The 16,552-nt window shown below is 51.2% G+C and overlaps 2 protein-coding genes across 4 annotated transcripts; both read right to left on the reverse strand.

The window, feature by feature from the left end:
• Positions 1-1,824: 1,824 nt before the first annotated feature.
• On the reverse strand, positions 1,825-8,327 carry ca5a (carbonic anhydrase Va). 2 transcript variants are annotated; one of them, XM_057052439.1, is made up of 7 exons: positions 7,801-8,327; positions 6,080-6,277; positions 4,904-5,022; positions 4,079-4,174; positions 3,937-3,999; positions 3,670-3,828; positions 1,825-3,382 (listed from the first exon to the last, which is right to left on the reverse strand). In XM_057052439.1, exons 1-7 carry the CDS (start codon positions 7,934-7,936, stop codon positions 3,212-3,214), a joined length of 942 nt encoding a protein of 313 aa, XP_056908419.1. In that variant the 5' UTR covers positions 7,937-8,327; the 3' UTR covers positions 1,825-3,211. The 2 variants fall into 2 exon arrangements, with proteins under 2 accessions (XP_056908419.1, XP_056908420.1); XM_057052440.1 differs by lacking the exon at positions 7,801-8,327 and adding an exon at positions 6,377-7,464.
• Positions 8,328-8,442: 115 nt separating this feature from the next.
• Positions 8,443-16,355, reverse strand: uba2 (ubiquitin-like modifier activating enzyme 2). 2 transcript variants are annotated; one of them, XM_057052327.1, is made up of 17 exons: positions 16,187-16,355; positions 14,776-14,863; positions 14,334-14,400; positions 14,198-14,262; positions 14,019-14,119; positions 13,772-13,893; positions 11,953-12,020; positions 11,755-11,876; positions 11,480-11,579; positions 11,243-11,394; positions 11,070-11,163; positions 10,841-10,953; positions 10,003-10,158; positions 9,805-9,901; positions 9,482-9,587; positions 9,265-9,407; positions 8,443-9,194 (listed from the first exon to the last, which is right to left on the reverse strand). In XM_057052327.1, the coding sequence occupies exons 3-17, from the start codon at positions 14,336-14,338 to the stop codon at positions 8,992-8,994; spliced, it is 1,647 nt and encodes a 548-aa protein (XP_056908307.1). In that variant the 5' UTR covers positions 14,339-14,400; positions 14,776-14,863; positions 16,187-16,355; the 3' UTR covers positions 8,443-8,991. The 2 variants fall into 2 exon arrangements, with proteins under 2 accessions (XP_056908307.1, XP_056908306.1); XM_057052326.1 differs by lacking the exon at positions 16,187-16,355 and adding an exon at positions 15,286-15,518.
• Between the last annotated feature and the right edge of the window lie 197 nt (positions 16,356-16,552).

Consider the following 16,552-nt stretch of genomic DNA (forward strand, 5'->3'; position numbering starts at 1 on the left):
CGGGTCACGTGCGCTCCAAACACGTTTCCCAGGAATCCATACAAAAGCAGGCTGAGTACTAGTCGTACTACTAGTACTAGTAATACCGGTACTTATAATAATAAGAACGATTAAAACTGCTAGACACAAGTCGTTTAGTTACACACAGGCATGAGTTACATATAGTAATAAAGGTGTAATACAGCATGTTGGCAAATAGTGGCATCAACATCAACCACAGTCTGGAAGATTCAGGCTAATCTCCCTTTGCCCCCTTGAAGCCTCCACAGAGGATTTTGCTCTTCCGGAGGGGGGGGTCAGCCGGTGAGAGTCCCCGACCGCCGACATCCCATAGATACTGTCGATAACGAGAGGCTCTGCAGGGATCGTCGGGGAACATTGCTGATGTGGGTGTGACGGAATGCTCCGCGTCTCCATACGAACCATCCTGGCCAGTTTCTAACAGGAAGTTGTAGCTGTTTGGAGGAGCGGAAGCTCCCATTTGGCCTCAATTTCAGCTTAAAAATGCAGCTTTTTTTGTTGCCAGATACACAGAAAGACACTTTTATCCAACTTTTATGGATTAATTTTTATAAACATGTATATTGGATCAGAAACATGACCACGATCAACACGTATACAGCAAGTGCCTGATTTAAAAAACCCATTCTTTGATCATCTGTGACAAACAGCTTTTATGATTTCCTTGGAATGTTCGTCAGACCCTTTGACGACCCTGGAACGGCTCCACCTATGCTGGTTCTTCACTGGTGGAGTTCACCATCCAGCCCGACCCAGCGGGAAGTTCTGAAGCGGCGGGGTTGGGAGCACTCCAAGTTAGAGGCGTTTAACCTGCTCTTAAACAGGATTTGCTTTAATTCCTTTTTGTGTGATGCGTGCTTGAGCCGCAGGGTTCAAAGTTCAACCTAATGTAGGTGATTAAACCGTCTCAGAAATGCGGAGCGTTCTTCCTGTTCTTCCAGTTCCAAGCTTGGACCCGAGTCAGGCGACATCACCAGAGGAGCACCTGTGTCATCAGCTGCTACATGGAGACCAAAGAACCCTCCGAGCAGCTTCCCGACTCACCAGAGATCCCAGAGATCCAGTTAAATCCTAAACACTGTTTTCACAACAGCTTTTTTAATTTTCTCTGGAAAACTGTGCAAAAAGACCATGATTTCATGCGGAGAAGCAACAAAAGGCCAGCGGAGGAGATATATTTTATTGTCCTCATCTTTGCACCGATGTAACGCGGGCCTGCTGATCTTCTGCTCCCTTTGGATCATCGTCAAGTTTCAGCGGCGCCGCCACTCGTTTTCTTCCCGAATCAGCCGAGTTAAAAACGTCCCGCGCAGACCAGACGCCTCTTCCTGTCACATACTACAAAGACACCAGTGCTTGTTTGGACTCCAACTTCAAAGTGCCAGAATCTTCAGAAAGTCTGCTCGTTCAATCAATGGAGGGAAGCCCGGCAGACGGCGTGGGGGGGGGGGGGGGTCCCTGTAGGCCGGGGACCCTCTCCTCAGCAGCCAAGGACAATAAACATCTGCAGAGTTCAGCTTCAAGGCCTGTGAAACAGGTGCAGACCCGAATCACAGCCCACTGTGTGAACAGTGGATAAAGCAGTGTAAACAACCCGGCCTATGGGCCCCAGGCGTCAGGGTGCGGGCCACAAAACATCCCCTCTCTGTGTCCGGGGGGGGTTCAAAGGTGCCCCTGTCGATAACTGGTGGGGCTACAGAAGAAGCAGTGGGGACTGTTTGTGCTCCAGCAGCAGCTTTGAAGCCGCTGAAACAGGGTTTCCACCAATTAAAGTTCAGGTTTACACAGAAGCAGGAACACAAAGACTTTACACACCTTCCTTTATTACTAGGACGGAGCAGCGTCAGTGACGCGTCGCCTCGTCTCAACCACCTTCACGTCGGTACGTTTGGAACCAGGTTTTCGGCCGCTCAAGGCCTCCTGGTTACCCAGCAGGGACGTATGAGGAGGCCGAACCCTGCAGGGCAGGAATGTGGGCTGCCCATTGAACAAATACAGCTCATATTTCAATGTGTAAAACAATTACACGTCTAAAAAAAATAAAAACCCACACTGGAGAAGAGAATTCCCAGCACCGAAAATAAACCACTACACAGAGAGAATCACCCTGAACCAACAACATCCACATGGCAAACAATCCCCTATTTTGACTTAAAAAGGCATAAAATGAGAAATCTGACTAATCAAACCAACCTGGAGGCAATTCCATCCCAGGGAACACAAAACAAACAGTATAACGAAGGCAATCATGGCCCCGTCTGTGATACGAGACGCTGCATTGAACCAGCAGCACCTTCCTGCAGGTCCTGCTGGCCTACAGAGACCTGACACATTCCTCTCAGGGCCCCTTTAGCACGGGTCTGTGGCTGCTTGAGCCTCAGCGGGGGGGCTCATGTGAGCACCCTGTAAGGCCGGAGGTGCAGACGCTCGGGAGAGCTCAAGGTCGCGTCGGCTTTGTTACCGGGACACAACTGCCCCCCCCCCCCAATCAGGGGAAGGAAAGAAACCTGGAGCAGGCCCCTCGACAGTAGCACATTCATCTTTATACAGTGCACGTAAGCAGGAGGGCGGGGGGGGGGGGCAATTTGTGGGGCTTTTAAGAGCCGGTTGATTTAAAAAAAGCCTCATAGAAGATTTAATGATCTGTCTTTCAGGTCTGGACTAGACAGAAGGTCTGGGGGACGCGGTTGAGGATTAGAACAGGAACGTGCAACCAGTGACCAGGCCTGTTTGTGCAGATTAGGATTACAAACGCTGTTCCTAATACAGTTAAATTCTCCAGAACCCGGTTAGTTACAATCACACATAAACAGGTTTTCAGCATGAAGGAATGACAGCGTATCCCATAATCTCTGTAACAGGGAAGGAAATGGACATCCTGTAAATCTGACGAGCACAGAAATGATCAGATCAACAACAAGCTGCCGCCGACGGTGACGGTGACGGACCGGAGGACCCACAGAAACCGGGTCGCTGTTGTTAGAGCCTCGAGGTTCATCAATAAATACGATTCATCTCAACAAAAGTCAGTAAAACTCCAACAGGACTTGGATGAATCAACCCCTCAGAGCACCAGCAGTAATAAAACCAAGATATTCACTTCAGGACCTTTGTGAGCATGTGTGTGCGCGTGTGTGTGTGTGTGTGTGTGTGTGTGTGTGTGTGTGCGTGTGTGTGTGATGCAACAGCGTCAGTGAGGCTGCTTGTTGACGTCCGCTGATGCCGCCTCCTGGAGGAAGGAGGTGAAGGAGGAGCGGACGGTCCGGCCGCACAGAGGCTGCTGCACGCGGAAGTTGTTCACCATGCTCTTCTGAACTTCCTCCTCGGCGGAGGTGAAGAGGAGGCTGCGGAAGACGGCCAGCTGGGAAGAAAACGGGATCCGGGATGAGAAGAGCTGCCCACGAGGGTTCGGAACCCAGGGCAGAAACCTCCGTTATGTTTGCACTGAATCAAGGGATCAAGAGTAATTAGAGTAAAGCTTTAGCAGCACTATTAACACCAGCAGCAGTTGCTCAAGGGTACCTCGGCAATGCTCTGAAGGACACCTTCCATGTTTTGTCTTGAACCGAGAACCCTCTGCTCCTCAGACTGAGCTGTGACATACGAACCATTTATTTGTCCTCTTTTCTAAACCCCCCTCACACCCACCTGGTCGTGGCTGACTTCTATGTGCTGCTTCATGACGATCCAGGTGACGGACTCGGTCAGCGGGGGGGTGGTCAGAGAGCCGTGGTACGTCCAGTAGTCCTCGGTGTTGGACGGAAGAAGACAGGCGGGGTCGAACCGGGTGAACTCCACCACGCTGCCCTGCACACGGGACAGACGGGGCAAGAATTTACCAACAGCCAAAAGAGCGTTTAACCCCCGATCGTGGAAAGTTTGGCTGCACGTGCGTGTCCCCGTGAACGTGCTGACCTTGTGTCTGATAGCAGGCAGGGCGTCTACCAGCTTCTGCAGCCCTTCGTGTCTCTTTCCCACCTACACCAGCAGGAGAACAAGAATCCGGATTATTCAGGGTTGAACGCTCGAGTCCTGCAGAACGAGGTCGGCTCAGTACCTTCAGAAACACCCCAATTACAGCCAGGCCGTTGTCCCCACTCACAGCCTCCTCAAACAAACTGTACTTGTCAGAGTTCCAGTGGACCAAGTGGAGCTGAGAACATACACAGATGCAACCAGACAGAGGTTTTTAGGCGTGGGTCCGGAGAACAAGAAACAACTCTTTGGTGACATCTGGTGGCGGGATTAGGAACTACACCGTCTGAACGTTGGAGTCATCAACCTTTTTCCGTGTAGCTGCTGAAGAAAATGGACTTTTGACGGTGACTATACAGGAAATATTACAAACCATTTTTTTTTGGGGGGGGGGGGGGGGGGGGTCAGCTATGATGCTCTACGGCAGCACAGGGGCAGCAACATGAGCAGGGCAGCTTAAATGTGCCGGTTAGTTCAGGACTTCTTTAGAGAAATCCTCAGGATCACACTCCCAACAGTCGTGGGATGAGTCAGGTCTTTGTTTGGAATAAGCTGCTGGTTTAAATCCTTCGCAACATCAACATCTATAGCCGCCCTCTGAACGCGTCCCTTGTCTCAGGACTCAGGTGTCTCTGTCCACCTGAGCAGCAGACACCTGCCGCCCGAGGCCTCCCTGGGAACGACAACAGGCATTTCAAGTTTTAACCCCGCGAGCGTGAGCAGCAGGACGGGAAGGGGCAGAAGGTCCTATTCTGTGTGGGACATGTGAATGTCCGTGGGCGCGGTGCAGCGGGACGGGGGGCAGAACTCTGTTTTTGGGGCAGAACTCTGTTTTCGGGGCAGAACTCTGTTTTCGGGGCAGAACTCTGTTTTCGGGGCAGGTGTTACGACATGTCGGGGGAGATACCTCGGCGGGGAACAGTCTCCTGTCCACCGTGTGCTCCGATCCCCAGGCATTGCTCTCCCCCCAGTGGAAATGGAACTGGCACAGCCGGAACTGGTCCTGCAGGGGCCCCCCTTTAAGAGCTGCAGCAGACAGGCAGAGAGCTGCGTTACCGTGACAGCACAAGCGTTACGCCAAGGTGCTCATCTGACCTCCATGCTCCTCCTCCTCCCTGTCCCTTCCTCCCTCTTCCTCCTCCTCCTCCTCTCCTCCTCCTCCCTGTCCTCCTCTTCCCTCTTCCTCCTCCTCCTCCCTCTCCTCCTCTCCTCTATCTTCCATCTCCCCACTCTTCCTTCTCCTCCTCCCTGTCCCTTCCTCCCTCTCCTCCTCTCCTCCTCCTCCCCCTCCCTCTCCTCCTCCTCCCTCTCCTCCTCCTCCTCTCCTCCTCCTCTCCTCCTCCTCCCTCTTCCTCCTCCTCCCTCTCCTCCTCCCCACTCTTCCTTCTCCTCCCTGTCCCTTCCTCCCTCTCCTCCTCCTCCTCTTCCTCCTCCTCCCTCTCCTCCTCTTCCCTCTTTCTCCTCCTCCCTCTCCTCCTCCTCCTCCCCCTCCCTCTCCTCCTCCTCCCTCCTCCATCTCCCCACTCTTCCTTCTCTCCTCCTCCTCCCTCTCCCCACTCTTCCTTCTTCTCTTCCTCCCTCTCCTCCTCCTCCTCTTCCCCCTCCCTCTCCTCTATCTCCCCACTCTTCCTTCTTCTCCTCCCTCTCCCCACTCTTCCTTCTCCTCCTCCCTGTCCCTTCCTCCCTCTCCTCCTCCTCCTCCTCCCTCTTCCTCCCCATCTACCTCCTCCCTCTTCCTCCTCCCTTCCCCTCTTCATCATCCTCCTCGCTGCTCCTCTAAATCCCGATTCTCTTATTTGATGGAGTCCAGCAGCGTCACCAGCATTAAGAGTCCACAGGGAAGCTGGTGAGGCCTGTGGTCACATGACGGTCACATGACTCAGCAGCTCGGCTGGACAATTAACTTTTTTCTGCCGCTCTAAGTGGATCTATGGAATTTCCCCCCTTGCGGAAGAGCAGCAGAGAGAGGAGCAGGAACATTTTGGTCACCAAACAAACCAGAGCAGATATTTAGTTTAAACCCCCCCCCCCGCCCACACACACACACACACACACACACACACACACACTCACACACACTCACTGGACTTGTCTGCAGAGTCGTCATACTCGACCAGGAAGGAGTAACCGTTGTTCCAGATCTGTTGGCAGGTCTCCGGGTCGTAGTCGGTGGCCAGAGGCTTCAGCGCCGAGTCGAAGACGCTCTTTCTGACCACGATGTCGATGGGCGACTGACAGTGGCCCCCCGGCACGGCGATGGGCTGCTGCCACATGGGATGGACTGAAGGGGAGGAAGGGGGGAGAGGAAAGGCAGGAGGGGAGGAAAAGGAGAAGAGTCAGGGGGAGCTTGGCTGACAGAGGAAAACAGGGTTCCACCTACGTCTCATGTTGCGCTGGGCTGCTTCCTTTCTGCTCACACAGTCCATTTCTGCTAAATCTGAGCTGCTCATGCACGACTTCACTCCACTAAAGTCACACTGTCACACACATTTGTCCTCCCTAAAGCTGCCGACTTAAATGAAAGAGGAACAAGTGAGCAGACGTGTTTCCTCCTCGTCATCTCACCTTTTTTTTTTTTTCTTCCTTTCCTAAAAGGAAATAACAAAATAAGAGGCTGGTTTTACAGAAACTGACAAGTGGAATGTCCTGGCACGCCCCCTCCACAGCAGGGGAATCAGAACAAGACCTCGGCCCACTCAGCCAGGGCCCGTTCAGTCCCCCTTCGCCAGAATAGTTCCCATATAAAGCAACAGAACCAGAGCTCGCCGCCTGACAAATGACACAAGGCAGCAGCGTCTTACCCTCCCCATTCATTCTTTTACACCGTGAGCTCAGCAGAACCGGTCCGTCCTGGATTATCCCCAGATTTCACCATTTCCTGCCAGCTAAGTTGGTCGTGTGAGTCAATTACCCTCAAACCGGAGCGAAGAGGAGCTCCGGGACGGGTCGTCCTCCTCCCTCAACGATGCAGACCAGGAGGTTCTGCTGGTTCATTCATTCAAGCTTCCACACATCCACCTTATTTAGCTTATTTAGCTTATTTAGCTTCGGTTTAATTCTGTTAAACGAGTGTTGCGGGCGGACTTTTACTCCACTTCCTCTCTTCTGCAGTGGAAACATTGCGGCCATTTGTCCACCACAAGAGCCTCTATTGGGACACATCACAATTATTGAGTGTGCAAAGGTGCACCGTCTATTATTATCTATGTAGACTAGATCTATAGGGGGGGGGGCATCAGAGACAGGCGGCTGGAGCCTCATGTGACCACAGTGGAGGCTCCTAACTGGACCTAACTAACATCAGATAACCCAAAGTAGATAAAACATGAACCTCAAAGGCCCAAAAGAACCACTTAAGTGAGGAGGACAACGACGGGGGAAATGTGGCGTCCTCCAACTCTGCGTCAACGCCAAACATGTCGGAAAAGAAAGCACACGATGAAAAGGTCGAGGCACAGAGGGATCAGGATGATCGACAGGATCTTTGTAATCTGGGGGGGGCGGGCAGCAGGGGCCCCCGACCATGTGAATGCGGCCCTGAGAGTGAGGGAGGTGCAGGGCGACCCCTGATCCCACAGGAAGGACGGGGACACGGACACACGCACGCACGCAGCCCTTAAACAATGTTCAGAGCGAACCGTTGAGCAAGGCAGCCCGGAAAAGACCATCCTTTGATATTGGCACGTGCTCTTCGATGACACTCGCACTTCGTGCACCACCTCACAACCAAACACAACCCCCTTCCGGGTTTGAGCCGCAGCTCCCCTGTACGTGCACGAGCGCGTTGGCGGTGATTTTACTCACTCTGGGACAGCACATATTTGCTGGAACAAGCCGCGAGGTTGCACCGCCTCACGGCCGATATCCGGTGACTTGTGCGGGCGAGCCCGCGGCAGAGCCCCGCCGCCAGCGCTCCGACCCGGGCCGGGAGGAGCACCATGTCGACCCGAGCAGCGACCGCTTCACCAAAGCGTCCCACAAAACCACCGCTTTGGTCTGGCGGCAGCGGCAACGTCGGGTCCCACTTTCGGAGGGAAAAAACAGGCTTCTGGCGGGTCCGAGCTCTGGCTCGCGGAGCGGAGTCGTGCCAGCAACCGGATGCCAGCAACCGGATGCCCGCAGAGCAATCGGGTTACGAACGTGGCACAGCCCGAGTAAAAGCAGCTCGGAGACGCACAGAGGTGCGCGTCCGACCAATCAGCAGCCTCCGCCGAGGGGCGTCACCGACCGCAGCAAACAGATGCGGCTCGACCGACCGTCTGTGGTCCGACGGTGTCTGTAGTCCGACTGGACTGCGACAGGTCGACTCATTGACAGTCCTTTGATTTTTTTCCCGTGCTGTTGTCATGGACACCAATCGCACCCTGCAGTCGTCAGGCCTCGTGACGTCACTGTGAGCGTTCAGTGGTTAAGGTTTTCAACGGAATTCCAGAAATAAATCAACTCTTTGACCATATTCTAATTTATTGAGACACACTAGTACATTTTTGAACAGAGGTAGTGAGCTGACAGCCCATGACAAACACGGCCGTGGTAGCCTGGCGGCCACCTGTGTGGATGGTCACACGCTGCACCTTCACGCAACAGTCGACATCAACGCCTTCCAATAGTCGTATTACTGTCATCATCATCATCATCATCATCATCGAACCTGCAAAGCCCAAAATCTGCCCTGACCTGTGCAGCATGAGATACAGAACATTTATAAAAATACAAAAAGGTTTTTTTTGTTTTCTTTATACCCCCCCTGCACCGTTTTTTTTTTTTACTTATCAAGAAAAGCAACCGACATGGGTCAGAAATAACTAAAAACAATTAACACAAATAAAGCAGTTATATTTGTGTACTTTGAAATGCAAAAAAAAACTATTTACAGACACATGAATCAATAGAGGGTGTATGAAAGAAGTCATAAAAGTCTACAGTCAGTCTGGTGGTCTCCCCATGGCAGCGGAGTGTGTGTGTGTGTGTGTGTGTGTGTGCGTGGGGGGGGTGTTAATCCAGCTCCATGATCTCGTCATCATCGTCATCAGAGGGGGTCATCGACTGGTCTGTCCGTGGACGCTTGACAGAGGATTCAGTGTCTACATCAAAGTGCTTCCTCTTCGTGGCGCCCGTTGCCACGGCAGCAGAGCTCGACGACGCCTGCTCCTCCACGTCAGAGTCGACGATCATGATGTCGTCTGGCTGCGCCGGGACTGATCACAAAACGGGGAGTAAAACCCCGAATTAAAATAAATCTTTCAATTAAAAAGTCCTCCAACCAACCTTCAGCAGAGGTGGACTGCTTGGACGACTCCTTGTTGCCGTTGGCGATGTTGTTGACCTCTTCCTGATTTGCCTGAGGGGGCGGGGCTTTGTCCGGGGCGTCGCCGATGACCTCAAACTCCACGTCCCGTTCGAGTTCCTCACTACCGACGAGTAAACACACACCTTTCAGACCCAAATGCGGCGCACGTGGGCGCGTGCACGACGTGGCACGTACGTGTGCAGGACGTTCACGAGGAGCGTGTAGTCCTGGAGGAAGTCGTCGGCCTGCAGGCGGCTGCCGTTGCGGATCCCGAAGTCAGACAGGAATTTGTTGTTGTTGGCTTGGAGGGAAAGAAAATAAATAAATAAATAAATGACGCCTTCGTTGGTGGTTTGCTGGTGACCAACAACCACCGGCGGCTTCTTCTTCTCAGCTAATTCTGGACGGAAACGGGTGAGTTGAAGCCTCACATTGGCCGTGTTGCCATGGTAACACTAGCGGTTCTAGTTTGGGGTCGGAGGTCACTTTAAAGCCGCTTTAAATCAGCCTCCACTCACCTTCCGTTTCACCTTCCTCTGAAGAAATTAGAATGGTCCCTTTTCCGTCCTCGATCTGAACATCTGGAGCCACCATGCCGAACCTCTCCTTCAGCAACTGAAGTGGGACAGAACCAGGAGACGCGTCTCACATCAGAACCGCCTCATTACATCACGTACGTACATTTTAGCCAGAGACAGACGGAAAGGCCAGCGTACCCTGTCCTGCAGAAAAAGGATGGTTGTTTTGTGGACGTTGAGTTTGACGGTGACTTCGGGTTTGCTGACACACACGTAGCAATTGGTGCTGGGGGAGTCCAGGATACACGGGACAAGGAGCTTCTTCCTGAGGTTGGGACACTTGTTCAGGAAGATCTAGCAGGGGAACAGCAACAGAGAAGGAGTTCAGTCAGAAGGGAGGAGCATTATCACGGAGGTGATTGGACGGAACGACCTGACCCAACTCTGAAGGGGGGCAGGACACACACAAAGCACCAACACCGTGTTCCGACAGGGAGTGCGGGGGTAGGTACGGTCCCTCCGAGAAGGACTGTAGATCTAGAAATGTTCCGTGACCGTGGGAATATTGGATGCGTGGCCCTTTAATGATGCAGCATCCAAGCTCTGAGCCGCCAGTGAGGGGAACTCATTCCCATTGAAGGACGGACTCCACCGGGGGGGTAGGGCCAGTGTAAGAGACAAGGGGAGGAGCTTAGAGATCTGCCCCATCAGGCTGCCCTCTGGACCCGTCTCTGGGGGGGTGTTCCAGGGATGTCATTCAGAGGCCCCAGCCAGACCCAGCACAGGCTGGAGATTATCTTTCTCATCTGGCCCTTGGACTTCCCCGGAGGACGTGGCTGGGGGAGGGGGGGGTGCTGTCTGAGCGAATTAGTAACAGCTAATAAAAGTGTTGGGAAACATTTGAAATTTTGCAGAAGTTTAAACTAAAAAGAAAAAAAAGTCGAAAGTAGCTCAAAATCCAACTCGGAAGCTGTGAAAGTTTAAGAACTGTCACGGGCTCAAGGGCGGGGGTAGAGGCTGGAGTGAAACCACAAACCGTTCGGCAGGATTCGATCTGCCCCGACAGGATCTTCAGGCTCTCCAGCACGATGAGTCCAGCAATGATGGCGTTGGTGGTAGCAATAGCGGGGATGATGTTCCCTGCCATGGCTGGAACAAAGACACACATGTTCCCTGAATGTGGAGGCACCTGCTGCACACCTGTGTTGTGTAGAGCACAACCAAACAACCAAACACAACCCCACCGACGTCCACAGGTAACTCACACTTGACGTCAAAGAGACTCTTCATGTTCATGCTGAAGATGTGCATGCGTAGGTTCGCCGCCGCAGTGACAAAGTCCATAGCTGCGGGCTCGTCCTGAAAAGAGGACACACACACGTGTAGAACCTCCATCAAGAGGATCTCCAGCAGCAGATGCAGCCCCAGACCCCATCACCTTGTCCCAGACGAGCTCAGCTCCTTCTCCTTTCTCCTGCAGTTGGGAGTAAAGAGTTTCCACGCTGTGCCGGAAGAGCTGACATTGGCCCCAGATCCCCAGAACTTGTTGGTCCTTCAATCCTCCTCCAACAGAAGCCTCTTGAGGAGAAGCTGGGACACACAAACCACATCAAACACGGGACACTTGGCACAGCTCTCCTGGGAGGGAAGGGGGCTCAGAAAAGCCAAAACTCACAGCTCTTCTCTAGATGGTGCCAGTCCAGAGGAATCGGAGCTTTCCTCTTCTTCCATAGCTTATCCATGGTCAGCAGGTACATGACGTCGTCTTTGAAAAACTGTGGAGGAGAAAGAGTGGCTAGCCGTTAGCTTATGGCTGAGTCTTCTACTAATGTCAGTTATAAGCACGCGGCACTTGTGGCGCTCCAAGACTCTTTGGCTCATTCTTCCTCACAAAGTTCTACCAGAGACTCCTGGGCCTCCACACATGAAATGTGTCCTCTTGGCTGGTACCTTGTTGAAGAGTTTCACGGGGTCGTATCTGATGGAGCGCGCCCAGTCTTTGGTGTTGACCCGTTTGATGTCTCCGTCCTTTTCTGAGGCCAAGCTCTCGGCCGCCGTCTCTTTGGGGTTCCCTGTTCACAGCACCCACACTCACTACATCAGTTCAGCCATGTTCATGCGCAACATTTCATGATGTCTCGCACTCACATGCAGCTTCGGGGTCGGCCATGTCCGGCGACACGTCCTGATCCGCGTCCTCTTCTCCAAACAGCTGACTACACGAGCAAAAGATACAGAAAAGACAAAGCTAACGAGCCTGTGGAAAACCTCCCATTGCACAAGAACACCTGTAAATCAACCACATCTGATCCATTCTGCAGAACCTTGGGAGGTGCCTGAGGAGCCTGCGCTCGTTACTTGGTTTTGTGCATTTAATTGGAGTTTTTTTGGAATGTCTGACGACTCCCTCGGTGTGAGGAACCCAAGTATTTGGCTTTGGGAAGCCCAGTCGACCTCGGCTCCACTGTTCCCACTCAGGAACAGCAGGTAGCTCCGAGTCTCACGCAGCCCTTCGGCAGGATAAACCCGTCGTTTGAGTGGCGATCAGGAGGGGGGAGGAGCTACAGGGCTGGAGTGACGCGGCAGAAAAGGCAGGAGAACCTGTTTGACATCAACAAGTAACAAGATGGACGCGCTAACCCGGCTTAGTCTCACTCCCACTGAGACAGAAAAATTTCATCTCATTTCGGGCTTTAAAATAGCAGCGGAGGAGTCAAATGAGGGGCCAGACTTGTAAATAAGAGATGGTGCAACTCATTAATGCTTAAGAGCAGCACTGAACTAGAGACGCTGATCTGTTTGCATTCCTCGTACCACCGTACGACACCAGCTGCTGTGAGGACAACCAGACAACCATCTAGAGTTTCGGACATTAAGGCTCAACAGACTTATGGGGAGAGTCCTGTGTCCTTGACTGAAGGTGGCTGATGTCCATCAGGGACAATGTGGGGCCCTGGACCTGTGGGTGAGCAATGGAGGCAGGGCCCCACGTCCCTCGATCCTTCAGGTGTGAAAACCTGATCAGGCAGTTGCCGCTGGTTGAGTGCGACATGTGACTCGGAGGTCATACAAAGGCTCTGCTCAGCCTTTGTTCTCTCTCTTATCTCCTCTCCCAAGGACCCATCGCAGTGGAAGCTGCCTCAGGCCGCCTGCTCACAACCTTCCTCCACCAGAGCCTGCAGAGGAATCACCACAACACTGCAAGATCACTGAGCCACCAGGCTAATCCCAGAAACAGGACCATCCAGCGAGCTGCTAACCTCAGAGGAGCGACCAGTTGTCGTCCACAGCGGACCTCCAGGACCAAACTGCAATTACAACAAATCTGCTGTCTGTATAAAACTCAAGAACTCCACGTTCCTTCGACCTCAACTGGCTGTTAATGAAGTAATTTTGGTTCCACCCCCCCTCCGAGCCTGTGGTGGCGCTGAGCAGCTCCGTCAGCAGCGTATGAGGGAGTGTTGCAGCAGGTTATTAACCCTCACCAGTGTCTCCCTGTTTAATAACTAATAAACACGCTCTAAAGGGACCGTCTGTGAATGTACCCTGACGCTACCTGCTTCAACTTATCAGCTGTAACCTATATTATATTAACCTGTCTGTACATTAATGTAGCTGTTCAGCTCAACATGTGCACAGACAAAAACCCACGCTGTTAGCCAACAAGCTAATTAGCCCCTTCAGGTGTGTTGAGCTTCTGCCGTGCACTGGCCCCCTCCCCCCAGCACCAACAGGACATTCCAGCCCTGTGGGAAACGCTGCTCACCTCTATTAGACTGTTCCTCGCCTCATGTCTACACCCCTGGACGGGTTTACTCTCGCGTCACCGTTTAAACTTTGATGACGACCTATATTCACACCACCATTGCAACATGAATGCGCTTTTCCGTGTGTGTTGGTGTGTGAACGCTCGACTGTAAAAGAGATTAAAAACCGCGTGTGTGTCAAACACAGGGGGCCGTCTTACTTGAAAAGATACTTGGCCCAGACGATGCAGTGGATGGGCTCGGATGGTGTGTTTCTTATGGTACATCCTGGAAAGGTCTTCTGAGCAGGCTTAGGTTGGCACTCATAGCATTCAGTCAGACCCTTCAATCAAAAGGATCAGAACACACAGTCATGCACGGAATAGTTGCTGCTCTCCTCCATGTTACAGCCTGGAAATACAGCGTATTATCCTGACATTTCTCCCAACAGTCCGACCAGGTCACTACCTTTTTGATGACTGTGACTTGCCCGAGGTACCCAGCTGTGCCGCTCTCTATGAGAGGGATGTCGGCGGCTAAGCACATCCGATTGACATGATTACGAGCCGCTGAGAGGAAACAGAGCATCGTGTTATCGGCTTCCCTACAAAATCGCACTTTTTAAACGTGAGGTCAAGTGTCAATACCTCGGTTATCCAGAGCGTTCATCACCAACACAAATTTTTTAAAGAACTCCACATTGTAGTCAGGGCTGTTGGGGGCAAAGACACAGTGACTTTTCAATAAAATAGCTTGTGCGAAATAATGGCAACAGTAACTCACTTCATGACGCTGTCATGGTAAGCGGTGATGTTCGCCGTGGGGCAGAACTGTAAGGCGCTCTCCTTCGCTACCTGACGTGAATCAAACAGAGACGCCGGGGCAGAAATGTTAATGGCTGGAAAATGACGTTTCTATTCTGTCGCATTCGTGTGATCCAAGTCGTGAAAATGATTTCTAAAATAGGAATTCTGGCAGCACTTTTCATTGTTTAGGTTTGAGCCTCTCAGCTGGTGCTAAAGAACTGCCCTCAAGAGCAGCAAATCTTTGAACCTGTAACAGCATCAGCAATATTCCAAAGGAAATTCCTGACAACACACTCAGTTCAGTTCTCCCACGGACACAATTTGCCTGGTGCAGGTATAAGAAATAAGGTAAAGGGGCGATTACCGTATACATATTCGTATATGTTAGCAACATTTGTCATGATCTGAGGTCTCCAAACCTACCTGTGCCTTGGACAGACCAACATGCTTCTTTTGAAAGAGAAACTGACGGTTGAGATTACTGACATCTATAGTGTCCAGGTCAATCTGGGAGGGAAAAAAGGAAGATAAACTCACTGCAGGGACTAAACAGGAGATGGAAGAAATCCACAACAGTCCTGCGATGATGAGCTATTATGATGGAAATATTATAGAATCGGGCTGTTTCTGTTTCAGCTAAGCAACCGATCCTCCAGCTCACTACTGGTGACTTTTGAAAACCCCTGGTGCTACTTTAGGTGTTGTTGGCGCCACACAGTTAGAGAATAGGGAACAATTACATATATTCGCTTTGGCTTTCGTGCACTTGGTGACATGTGGCCATAGCAATAAACCACAGCAGCGACTAGTTTACTTTGGTAATATGTGGCGTTTATACTAGTAGCCCAGAGCACTGGTTGTGCAGCACAAAGAACTAGCATGATAGCAACTAGCTAAATGGCACATAGACAAAATGAGCGCTGACGAACCACTTCGATATTTTTGAAGCCGGTAAGGACGAGGTTCTTGAGCAGCTCGCAGCCAATTCCTCCCGCTCCGACTACCAACACCTTGCAACTAGAGAGGGAGTCAGCCAGCTCTTTTCGGAGGGAACCGACCAGTTGGGCCATGATAACGGGTTAGAGACGGAACCAGATGTAGTAGAACGGAGTAGCTAATGCTAGCTTGTTCGTTCAAAGAACCGAAACCCCGCCCCCTTTCGTGACGTGTCGCCTTCTTCTTCTTCTTTCCCCCCGTCTTCTTCTTCGTTTTCTTCCCTTTTCCAGCGGCATCGCGCATCATCGCCACCTACAGTGTTGGAGAGTCGACCGGAGTCGGTCCTACTTTACAAAACAAGCAAAAAGCCTTAATTCTATTGACTAATCTTGTACTTTTTTAAGAATGAAGTTGGACCTTTCGCCCTTTCGGCGGATAGATTATTTCCTTCCAATCCCGCACATATTGCGTGACTGTAGGATGTCATGTGATAAAGCAAACTCTGCAACCCCTCCCATTGGTAGCAGGACATTAAAATGTTCACATTTTCTAGTTGACGAGATTATCTTATTTTCTTATTATGTTTCCCTCGTGCAGACAAGCAACTGCAATAAGTTTAAACGTGGAAAACGTCTCTTTTAACGACCTGAAAGACTGCAGTTTCTCCCCCGATTAAATATGAAAGAAATTCTTGCCTTAATGGGTGATTGTATAATAACGAGTAGTAAATTACTCAAAAACAGTCATTGAATCTATAAAGAAAAGGGGAGAAATTCCCGTGTTCGACCGTATTTTCGCAGTAGATTTTTGTCAATCCTATTCGGCCATAATCTGAACAGACGTTTTGCGTTCACGTTTAGATAAAAGTGAAACAGGTTTTTGTCTGTATTTTACCTTCAGTTGATTATTTGTGAAGAGCAAGCGATTCCAGGAAAAGAGATTTAAACTGCGGTTCGTGATTGCTTTCCCCAACACTTTTGCCTTTCACCAGGCGTATTTATTTGCAGATAGACATTATGAACACAAGGTAACGCATAACTTAAGCCATTAGACAGCATCGACACCAGACGAGCTTCATTATGAAGTAATGTGCTGTGACGTCATACTGTCCATATAACATAGCTCAGTACCGCAATATACTACTGGTGTGCAGCCCAAGCAGAAAATGTTATCTGGTGATGACAAAATAAATGGGTTTATTATTTGACTCATAGTACACGGAACTTATTCACTTTTGGCCCAACAGGATTAATTAAACTC

This window comes from Takifugu flavidus, chromosome 13, assembly GCF_003711565.1.
Source record: "Takifugu flavidus isolate HTHZ2018 chromosome 13, ASM371156v2, whole genome shotgun sequence".
NCBI classification, from domain to species: Eukaryota; Metazoa; Chordata; class Actinopteri; order Tetraodontiformes; family Tetraodontidae; genus Takifugu; species Takifugu flavidus.